The sequence below is a fragment of the Microtus ochrogaster genome, chromosome 2, assembly GCF_000317375.1.
Source record: "Microtus ochrogaster isolate Prairie Vole_2 chromosome 2, MicOch1.0, whole genome shotgun sequence".
NCBI classification, from domain to species: Eukaryota; Metazoa; Chordata; class Mammalia; order Rodentia; family Cricetidae; genus Microtus; species Microtus ochrogaster.
The window spans coordinates 12,780,822-12,792,384 of NC_022010.1; the positions used below are offsets into that span (position 1 = coordinate 12,780,822).

Genomic DNA, 11,563 nt, shown 5'->3' on the forward strand with positions numbered 1-11,563 from the left:
AATAAAATGAAAGAAAGAAAGGAAGAAAGAAAGAAATTTTGAGCCAAGCAGTGGTGGCGCACACCTTTAATCCCAGCATTTGGGAGGCAGAGGCAGGTGGATCCCTGAGTTCAAGGACAGCCTGGTCTACAGAGCAAGTTCCAGAACAGTCAGAGCTACACAGAAAAACCCTGTCTCAGGAAAGAAAAAAAAAAAAGGATTTGATAGTTGGTTCCAAAAGTGCCTCCAACTAGTTTAGGTTAAAACAGATGAACAGAAAGCACTGGCCCCTGCCACACGAATCTCTGCAGCCATTCCCACCCCCACCCAGACTCTAAGCTACCTCCTTGCCCAGGCTAGAATACAGAATTAACAGCCAAGCTTGCCCAGTGACCTACAGATGTCACAAGGTCATTTAAGTTTTAAAATAAACATAGGGATGAACCCATGCCCGGATTCATGGCATAAGAGGCAAATGTGGGCATCCGAAATGATGTGTAAGAGTGAGCTTCCGGGTTACTCCTCTCGTGAGGATAGGGCAGGAGGGCCAGGCATGGGGCTGTGAAGTCTGCTCCCTGTGCTCAGTCAGTAAGCCTGCCACACTGCTCTACAAGCCGTGAAATAAGCTGCTTTCAGTACTTGGAGTCTGGTGCTCTTATTGTGAAGTGGTGATCTTTGTTGCAGAGGTTGCAAGTTAGAGAAAGGGACAAATAGGGTTTCACACAGCGGCCTCACCTGTGGGGACCGTGAACCTGAAGGAAACATCTGCAGAGACAGCCCCTTGGACCTGATGTGACCTCTTAGCGAGCTTTGGTGGAGCCCAGTGGGCTCCCCCTCTCCCACCATGTTTAGTCCGTCTTCCCTGACTAGTTTTCTCCCCCTCAACCACTCCCCCCCACACCGCTGGCATTTTATAAATCGTGGCTGCAGAACACAGGGTGCAATAGAATTCAACAGGGGAGGAGGAGAAGGAGGTGCCTCCGGGACTTGCCAGGACCTCTGGCACCTGAGGCTTATGGCTCGAGTCAGCCTCCAGAACTCAACCGGCCACTGAAGGCTGAGGGGACTGGTTCCTGCCTCCTCCTTAGTGACCCTGTGCTTCTGCTGCAGGCAGGAATTTGCTCCCTTAGCAGGGTCCAGCCTCCAGATACCAGACACGATGCTCCCCAAGTCTGTGGGGGCAGGCCTGCTCTGCACCCCCAACCTCTAGAACCTGAGCTATGACCCTATGCACAGCCGCAATACACCCCGGAGCTGGGCTGGGTCCTGTATCTCAGCTAGCATCATCGCTAACCATGGGCTCAAACCCATTTCATTTAAATCCCAGTGGCAGTCTATGTGTCCTTCCCATTTGGGGGTATTAACTCTGACTCACTTACAATGACGTATAGTTCATTGCCCCCTTTCGCTATCAGCCCACTCCATTCCTGGAGGAGGGACGGACAAGGTGTCCAGGAGAGTCTCTGGGGACCACCTCAGCATCACAAGTTAGTTACAAATGGGGGCTGCTGTTCCTTCTCAGGGGAGAATCGAACACATGTACCATTGTTATCCATCACCTTCTGATTTATACTTAAGGGTTCCTACAGAGGGGACTGAGTATTCTAGAAAGATATTTCAAGGAATTAAAGATTATGAAACTGTCCAGCTATGACAGCTTATTATATTTGACCTTTAAATGACCCATCAAAGGCAGACTGTAGTTGTTGGGGGGTGGTTAGCATCCCGATACACACTGAACTCAAGGGAAAACACCCTAGACACTAAGATTTAAATAAAAAGAGAAAAAAACATTTAAAAATGCAAGATGCTGCCCTGGGGGTGTTATTTTTGGTCTCACAGTGCCATCTTACCCACGTTACAATCTACATGCCACAAAAGAAAGTCTTCCTAAACAATGCCACATAAGCAAAGCCTGTGTGGGAGAACCAAATGCACACACAAGCCTCAGGCACCAAGTCAAATACCCGCTGACAGATCCAGAAAGAATCTACAGTTCCCTTAGGGACGTAAGATACGCTCCATTTCATACAAAATCTTTGGCTGGCTGCCAGTGGTAGAGCACTTGCCTAATGTGTTTGGGTGAGACCTTGGGGTTTATTCCCTGGCAGAACACAAACACACACACACACACACACACACACACACACACACACACACACAGAGCCAGATGGGGGGGGGGGAGAGGGAGAGGGAAAGGGAGAGAGAGAGGTGTTATGGAAAAACACTGTGAGACCTAAAATAGCAGCAATAAGAACAATGCAATACAGAAAGGAAGGCCAATCTCTTGCCTTTTTTAAAACCACATAGGCAAAAAGCCACCTCTAATGACAGAAATATAAATTAAATAAAAACCACACACAGACCTCTTTTCTGCTAGAAGAGGGGCAAAAATGCAGACATCTCTCTAGTGAAGCTATGAGGAGACAGGTACAGACAGATGTGGACTTGGGACCGTCCACTGTGCACCCTGAGACCCAGACATCCCACTCCAGAACTGTATCCTACAGGGGACGTGCCAGGGTGCTGTGAAGGCTTGTTTGCTGTGTCCTTTGTAAGGACAAAAGGTAAGTTTCAAGGAAAGACACAGCAGAGTGCCCACTGAATAAGGTTTGGCACCCACACAGTAGGATGCCTCTGGCCAGTTTAAAACCCTAAGGAAGTAATCCTGTATTAGAGCATAAACACAAACTAAAACTTTGAAATTGGGGCGGGGTGAAATGGCTCAGCCAGTAAAGTCCCTTGCCGCAGAGGCTGATGACTGCGTTCAATCCCCAGGGTCCACAGACAGGTACCACAGGATGGACAGGCAGCCTTTACTCTCCAAACCCTGATTCCACAGTCAGAACATTGTAAAACTGGTTGCCTTGATTCCATATTAAAATTCTCTGGCTTGGGGCTAGATGGCTCAGTGATTTGGAACACCGTCTACTCTTTGATAGGACCTGGGTTCGGTTCCCAGCACCCGCATGGTGGCTCACAACCGTCCTCCTGGTGGAGCCTGAACTCCCTGGGTGGGTTTGCCTGGCCTCGGGGGGTGGGGAGCGTCTTTACTATCTGTAAATGGGGGGGGGAGCCCGAGGCAGGCCCTGAGTGAGCTCTAGGGGTGTAGGCGGGAGCAAACGTGGTAATGCATACCTGATTTCAGTCACGTCCGACTTGTCCAGCTTCTGCAGCTCCAGCTTGGCAGCCTCCAGGATAGGCATGACCTCAGCCAGAGCCGTCTCGGCCTCGGCCTTCTCTACAGCGATGATCTTGTTTTGTTCTTCTATCTCCATGGCCTTCTCCTCCGCCAGCTTCTTCTTCTCCTCCGCTGCAGAGGGAGGGGCTGGTGAGATGCTGGGGTGCAGCAGAGGGAACCTAAGCCGTGTGGGAGCCTCAAAGCCAGGCATGGTCATCTGGGAGAGTGGTGACTGCAATGGCCACAGGTGCTCACACAGAGAGGACTCTATGTGGCATTTCCTGCTGGATACTACCCTCTGGGTCTGTGTCAGCCTCTCCTACCTAGACACTGCTGGCCTAAGACCCTGGGTGGCGTTGTGGCTTCGGATGGCTGAGATGGATCTGCTCCCCTTCTCTTTTCCCACACTCTCTCCCTTTCTCTAACATTTGATTTATTTGTGCTCCCCTGCCACAGAGTCAGTCCGTGCTTTCTTCTCTGTGGATCCCAGGATCAAACTCAGGCCATCAAGAGTGGCACCTTTCCCACTGAGCCACCTCTCCAGCCCTCCATCTCCCACCCCACCCTCTGCTTCTTGACCCCCCCCCCCACTTTTATTTATGCTCACTCAGGTCCAGCCCTAGAGATGCCCCCTCTAGGGAGAACAGCCCCTCTGTCTTACTTCCTCTCTGCCTGGTGACACTGGTCACAGCCTGACGTCACTTTGTCACGGGCTTGTGTTCTGTCTGATTGCCTCTAAGTCATGGGGACCTCCCGTAGCTAGAGCTCAGAGGTAACGGTGACACGGGGCTCAGGGACTACAAGAGGGCAGGCAGTGGCCCCCAGGCTCACAGCCAGCAGAGCCTCAAAATGAGACTGGATTGGAAATGATGTCTCAGCAAAAATGAGGTCACACTGGCTTGGGGACAGACCTGTTTCAGTATCTGGTGTCCTCATGAGAAGCCATGCCTCTCACTGGGTTTATATTGAATTAGTACAGTGACATCTATGAATAGGGAAAAAACACTAAAAAAATAACAAAACATTTAGAAATTAAACAAACAAACAAATATGTAGACTCTCAGGGTGGGTGTCCTGTGATGGTGGTGGGTCTGTGCCTCAAGGCTTGCTCAAGGCTGCCCACAGCACAGCCGGTCTCTCAGCAGCCCCGGGCCCTCAGGCGCAGATTGGCCCCAGGGCAGGTGGCCCACACCGGGCACTCGCCTATGGCTGTGTTGGTGGCGATTTCATCTAGCAGGGTCTCGCAGGCAGCCGACTTCTCGGCCAGGACGATCTTCTGCTCGGCCAGCTTCTGGTTGAGCTCATCTAGCTGGATGGTGGCCTCCTTCAGCTTGTCCAGCCCACCCTCCAGACGCTTGCACTGTGCTGGGGGCAAACAGCGCATGGTCAGTGGTCCAGGCTCCTGGGCAGGAGCCTGAATTAGCCTCATTGGGATCCATCCAAGAAGGGGAAAAACCTCACTTCTACAAGATGCCATACCCGCTCTAGCTCCCAGACAGCACGCATAGCATTTGCAAGCATGAAGACACTGCTGAAAAATAGCGCATCTTTTTTGTTTTGGTTTGGCTTTGAGACAGGTTCTCTGTGTAGTCCTGGCTGTCCTAAAACCTGCTCTGTAGACCAGGCTAACTTTGAACTCAGAGATTCTCCTGCCTCTACCTCCAGAGTGCTGAGATCAAAGGTGTGTGCCACACCTCCCAGCTAACAGGGCATCTCTTAAGCAGCTGCCAGAGAGCCCTTCCTCAAAAACCCTTTCCCACACAGCACTCTGGGGACCAGGGGACATCCAGGGCAAAGAAAACAGACCTGTAAACACAGGGCCACACAGAACTAAGAACACACAGTGTCTTACCCACAGGGATGAACCGTCCCAAATGCAAAACCCAAATCTGCTCTATTTTGCCCCAATCATAAAGGTGTCAGGCCTTGCTGGGTGGTGGTGGTTCACACCTTTAATCCCAGCACTCGGGACGCAGAGGCAGGCGGATCTCTGTGAGTTTGAGGCCAGCCTGGTCTACAAGAGCTAGTTCCAGGACAGGCACCAAAAGCTACCGAGAAACCCTGTCTCAAAATCCAAAAAAAGAAAAAAAAAAGGTGCCAGGCCTTGCAGAGATGAACCTTACTCCTGAACCCTGTCCACACAGTCATGCCCTGCCCCATCCTTGTCCCACCCTGCTCACCTATGTTGTACTGGGTTTTCTCATCTAGCAGTTTTGAGTACGTGTTGATAAAGTCTAGGTAGTTTTTAGGCGTCACGTAGTTGCTGCGCCTCAGCTTCTGCTGGAACTGCTTGCTGAACTCACCCACCGACTCGTGGACCATTACCACATGCTCCACAAGGTCTTCGATCTTCTCTGCGGGAATCATGGGATTGTCCCCTGGTCAGGGAGGAGAGGAGAAAGAGGGGGTTAACAACAGGGAAAAGGAGGACTGGGGCCAGCTCAGTGCCTAGCATATGAGGCTGTGGGGACAGGCCCCAGCACCACAGAAAACAGAGAAACAACATCAGCAGCAGCAACAACAACAAAAACCAGCTCCCCAAAAAGTGAAATATTGACCTGAAAGAACCGGACACCCAGCCTCCAACAGGTCTGTGGGTGCCAGTGTTCACAGGAACAGGGTGGTAAGGAGAAAGGACTGAGTCCGTCTGTGCTGAACGGTAACAATGTGGCATGGCCACACTGTGGAGTCCTGTTCAGCCTTGGAAAGGACCAAAGGACTGATGTGGGCTATACCATAAGTGACCCTCCAGAAACACTATACAAAAAGAAAGAAACTGGACACAAAGAAGCAATGCGCATGGGTCCGTTTACATGAGATACATAGACAGGGGAGAGTCACTGAGTCGGGAAGCGGGTTAGAGGGATCCAGGCCCTGGGGGAGGGAAGTCAGTGCTGTGGAATAATCCTCTGTACACTGTGAATATGTATTACTCTCATTAGTTAATAAAGAACTGACTGGCTGGTTGCCAGGCAGGAAGTGTAGGAGGCAAAACCAAAATAAGGATGCTGGGATGAAGAAGGGTAGAGTCAGAGAAGTTGCTAGCAGATGTAGGGAGAAGCAAGATGGGTAGTATGCCATACTGAGAAAAGGTACCAAGCCACTGGGCAGAGTGTAGATAAGAGATATGGGTTAATTTAAGTATAAGAGTTAGCAAGTGATAAGCCTGAGCTATTGGCTCATTTATAATTAATATAAGCCTCAGTGTGTTTATTTGGGAGCAGCTAGAGGATAGAAGCTTCTGCCTACTACTCAGTGTTTAGATGGGTGCAGAGCTTCAGCTTAGCATGATGGAAAGTTCTGGTAACAGATGGCGGTAGTGGTTGCATGACACCATGAATGTGATTGATGTTCCAGGGGCACTCAAGATAGACAGAACGGGACAGTTTACAATAGACATATTTTCCCTAAATAAAAACTGATTTCATCAAAAACTTATTTTAAAAAAGGAAATGAGCAACTATTACTTGTGGAAACTTCTGGGACCTGTGATCTATCCATGGTGATTTCAATAACACAGGAGCCAGCCCTCCTGCCCTGGGAGACTGACCCTCTGCCTTTCCCCAGGACTCAGGCACCATCAAAAGAAGCTAGGGCTTCAGGAATGAGGCCCACAACCAACCCGATTGATCTCAAGCCCAGCATGAAACCTCCGCCCATGGCTGCTGGGTGGGTACATGCAACCATTCTGTGACAGGTCCCAGTGTCCAGCACACACTGGCAGAAGGGGGCCCTTTGTGGGAATCTATTGGAATGATTGGTGCTCTCTCCCAGAGCCAAGATCTTGTCACTTGGATCAGCTGATGGCCTGGAATGCAGCAGCCTCCAACAGGATATGAGAGAAGGAAGATAGGAGCAAACACCATTGGTGTGTCCGTGTTCTGCAGCTGTGCTTTGACTCAGGTTATACACAGCATGCTTGAAAAAGTCTGCCCACAAGCATCCAGCTTTGCAACATGGTCACCTCAACTTCAGGGAACACATTCTAAGGGAAAAAAACTGTAAACAAATTTCAGTGTGGCTTTGTGTACAGAACTGAAACACTGCATGCTGCAGCGGTATAAAGATGGCTTGTATACCATGGAAGCTAGCATGTACAGTCACAGCATGGCTGGTAGACACAGCCCCACAGGGCAAGTGTGGCCCACCACTTGTTTCTTGTGAATAAAGTTTTATTGTAACACAGCCACAAACATTTACATGTGGTCCTGGATGGCTCTCAAAGCACACTGTCAGAATTCAGCAGCTGTGACTGAAGCAGATATTGCTACATGGACCTTCACAGTAGCAGTCTGCCAGATTCTGAGTCACAACATCGCGACAAATGTCTTCCTGGCTTCTTTCCCAGAAGAACAGCATTATTTCCCAGGAGAACTGAAGTTATGGTTTAGGCTTGTTTGGAAGTTAAGGGCCATTTGTTTATTGAGTTTGTTGGGTACATACTTGTAAAGTTGGAACGATTTACAAAAGTACCCTGTGACATTGGTCATATATCCTTTTAAAATAGATTTAGAGAAAAAGAAAAACTGTGCTGGCACCACCATGGTAGTGGCCTTAAGTACAGTTTTTCTCTACAAAGAACTGAACAGTAATAGTATTGTCTATGGGTAAGGATGTGCCAAAGACAAAATGTTCATGAAGTGTGGGCCAATAAAACTTTATTCATGAAAACAATCAAGGGGCCACATTTGGTAGCAGGCCATGCCTTACAGACCCCTGATCCCTTTGGACTAGAGCAAAATATAACCCCAAGACACAGTAACAATACAAAGCTATTCTTTGCCATTGGGAATCTATGGTGAAGGAATCTGCTGGGTCGAAATTCAGAAAACCGACAAACTTCTTTATGAGACCAGCACGCTGTCCTTGCAACAGTGGCAGCTTACCTAAAAATGACTTTGCAACAGCATGCAGGGCCTGGGGTGGCCAGGGCATGAACCAGTCGATTCCAGTGTTGTTCACTAGGCCTTGAAGAGAGAGGAGAAAAAGGATCATCGTGCAGCTCGGAGTTGCTCCAGCGCACACTCACCATCTTTAGTATCTACCAGCATGGTGGCTCAGCTGGGCACATTCAAGTATGATTTTGTCTCATGTCCCTGTAAAACTAGGAGAGAGAAAGGGGGCACCCTCTCCACACCATGCACCCTGCAGTTGGGGAGAATGTGCACACCCACCTGCCAGGAAGACACCAGCCATACCTATTGGGGATTGAGAGGGACCAGGGACGTGTGCCAACGGTGCAGGACCAACTTTCAACTCAAGTGCTACATCCCAAAGGGAGCTTGGATGTGCCAGGTCCCCAGAGCACACACTATGCCGCAGCAGTGGTGAAGGGTACCTGGGAAATTCCTGCACCTGGTCCTCAGGGTGTCGCCCACTGGTGACATGCCCAGGACAATGTGTAGGTTGTTGGCACTTTTGTTCACGAAATATTGCCACACAGACTCCTTGGCCGGGCCCATGCCACACTTCAAGGCTTCCTGCCCGATCTGACTGAGGATGCCATCCTTTTCTTCTTCAGGGAAGAGCGCAGGGACAATCCCTGGAAGACAAGGATGTAAAGGGCTTTCAGGTCTCTGAGTTCTGACCTCCTTGTGTGCAAAAGGAGGTGATGGAACAAGGCATGATGGGAAGAGAAGAAGACAAGCTCAACACACACCAAGATCAAAGCGGTGGGAAGTGAGTGCCCCCTGCCTGCCCTGAGGACTCTGCTGGGCACTAAAGTCCATGTATGTGTGCCTCTCACAGTAGATATTCTCGTCACAGGGGGATATTATCTCCCAGGAAGAAGCATTTGACAATGCCTAAGGACAATTTGTATGGTCACAACTTGAGGGGAGTGAGCTGGTGAGTGTTAAATGCCAGCTTGCCACAATGTCAAATTACCTGGGAAGAGAGTCTCAATCGAGTAATTGTCTTTATCTGGTTAGTCTGTTAATTGATGTGGGATGACTCAGCCCACCATGGGCAGCACCATTCCCTAGGCAGAGGGTCCTTAACTCTTCAGGGCAGGAGAAAGCTGGAAGCAGGCAGCGTGAGTACATTCGTTTCTCTCTGCTGTTGACTTTGCATGTGTGAGGTGACCAGCTGCTCAAGCTTCTGCTGCTGTGACTGTCCCTAAAATAATCCACTTCCACCTGGAATCATGACCCAAATGAACCTGCCCTTCCCTAAGACACTCTGTGCTCAGGGCGTTTGTCGCTGCAACAGAAATAAAACTAGAACAGGGATGGTCCATGTCCAGTGGGACCAGCCTGGTGTACAATGTCCTGCACAGCCCAGGACAGACCCACAGCCCCCAATGCCAGCAAGGCTTTGGGCTAGGCCTGTGTGACTGTAGGTGACTGGGAGCATCCGTGTCTTCAGATGGCGAGACATCTTGAGTTAAGGGGTTCCTATGCAGGGGAGTTCATATTGTGACCAGAGCTGAGCTCCCTCAAAAGACCTTGCCTCTTCCCTCGACTCTGGTACAGACCCCACAGGTGGCCAGAACGACATCCAGAAAGCACAGAGACTGTGTCCAGACAGAGAATGTAGCCTCAATCTTTAAACGACCCACAAGGCCTTGCATCCCGGTGCCCCTCTACTCCCGTTTGCTTTTGTTTTAAATCGGAGTCTCATGTTGCCTAGGTTAGCCTTGAACTTGTTATGTAGCTGAAGATGAGCTTGGACTTCTGACTCTCCTATGTATGGAGCAAGAAGTGCTGTGTGAGTGTGTATTGTTTGGCATGGGCATTTACAGGGTTTACCTGTTTGCAAAAAACCTGTCTCCATGTTTACCTGTATGTAATAACCCTGCTTTCGTGTTTGCCTGCATGCAATAACCCTGCCTCCGTGTTTATCTGCATGCAAAACCCTGCCTCCTTGTTCAACAAAACACCCTAAGCTTGCTTCTGGGGTACTGTGGCTTCTCCATCAGAGAAAGCCCAGAGCACCCGATTCCAGATTCTTTCTGTGTGTCAGCCCTTTCTTCATTCCCTCTTCATCTCTAGTCAAGGTTCTGGGACCCACAGTGTGCAAGAATCAGCACTGTTGCTTCAGGCTCCTGGGTACTGGGAATACACAATATCCTGTTGTACCTAGCATAGGTGTGTACGTTTTCTCCTGGTACTGGGGATCGAACCCAGGACCTTACATGCTAGTCAAGCACTCTACCATTGAGCTACATCCCCAGCTACTCCTGAGTCCTTCCCATGAGATCACCATATTCTTGCCTTGATGTCTCTTCCCTTTGGCACAGGGAACTCCCTACATGTAAGATTTTTCCAGCAGTGGCCTCCTGGCCCCTCTACCCAATATGGGAACATGAATGATGGCCCCCAAAGACAGCTGGCCCCACCCTAGGGCTTACAAATGTTTGCTTATGCTCCCTGCCAAAGGGACTAAGCAGGGGACCCAGGCAGCTGGGTGTTGTCACAGGAAAGGGGGACAAAAGCAGAAAGTAGGGTGGTGTGAGCCAAGGAGCCCTGGGCTAGGGCAGCCTCTGTAAACTGGAAAGGACAAGTTTGTACATCTTGGACCTGTTCATGCCTCAGTGTCCCCTCCAGAAACCCTGCCGACCCACAGGGATGTTGGAATGAACTCATCTTTGGGCAGTTTGATGAAGGGCCACAGGAAGAAGACACATTAGCTTCCCGAGTGCTGCTCCACAAGGCCCCTCCCCTCGTCTCACTATCGCAGCTGCAATCCTTGTGTGTTTCTGTGTGTGCTTCCGTACCCACCCCTCCCCTGCACATCTCAGACTCTGAACCTCACGGACAACAGAGGTCATGGGCACTGTATTTCTTGCAAAACCTGAGATAAGTCCACAGTGTCTCTCTGAGCTGAGACACACAGGACAATCCTGGTAGCAAGGAGGAGAACGGTAACCGATACACCCACAGCAGGAGCAGAGGAGGGCTCAGCTGCCCGGCTGAGAACTGCAGGGGCTTGTGTGACAGCATAGATTGCCAGGCCTGTCTCAGACTGCAGTGGGAGGTGGAGCTAGCCATTCCGGCCAGCGGGTGGGCAGTACCTGAGGTCAGCATGTTGTTGATGAGTTCCAGGAAGCCCTCCTCAGCCACGTGCGCATCTGTAAACAGGAAGATCATCATCTTGTTCTCCAGCCCTAGCTTCAAGTACAGGCTCTTCAGATCTTCCCGGAAGTTAGTCTCGGAGTAGCCTCGGCTCAACAGGATCTCAAACACCTGGGGAAACAGGCAGGCAGTGCCCACTGAGGCAGGGGAAGGTGATGGAGGAAGGTCATTGGTTGATTAAATAAAGAAGCTGCTTGCCCTGATAGGTTAGAACGTAGGTGGGAGGAGTGTCATTGGTTGATTAAATAAAGAAGCTGCTTGCCCTGATAGGTTAGAACGTAGGTGGGAGGAGCAGAATGCTGGGCGGAAGAGGAAGTGAGGTCAGACT

General features: G+C 50.2%; 1 protein-coding gene across 1 annotated transcript in view; it reads right to left on the bottom strand.

Moving 5' to 3' along the window:
- The window catches only part of Dnah10 (dynein axonemal heavy chain 10), a 121,566-nt gene that overhangs the window by 20,023 nt on the left and 89,980 nt on the right, over positions 1-11,563 (bottom strand). Inside the window, exons 52-57 of the mRNA XM_005344367.2 lie at positions 11,175-11,346; positions 8,499-8,702; positions 8,047-8,127; positions 5,341-5,538; positions 4,364-4,525; positions 3,118-3,292 (exon numbers count right to left, since the gene is read on the bottom strand). Of these exons, the coding sequence (XP_005344424.1) occupies positions 3,118-3,292; positions 4,364-4,525; positions 5,341-5,538; positions 8,047-8,127; positions 8,499-8,702; positions 11,175-11,346 (992 nt within the window). The remainder of the gene's footprint in view (positions 1-3,117; positions 3,293-4,363; positions 4,526-5,340; positions 5,539-8,046; positions 8,128-8,498; positions 8,703-11,174; positions 11,347-11,563) is intronic.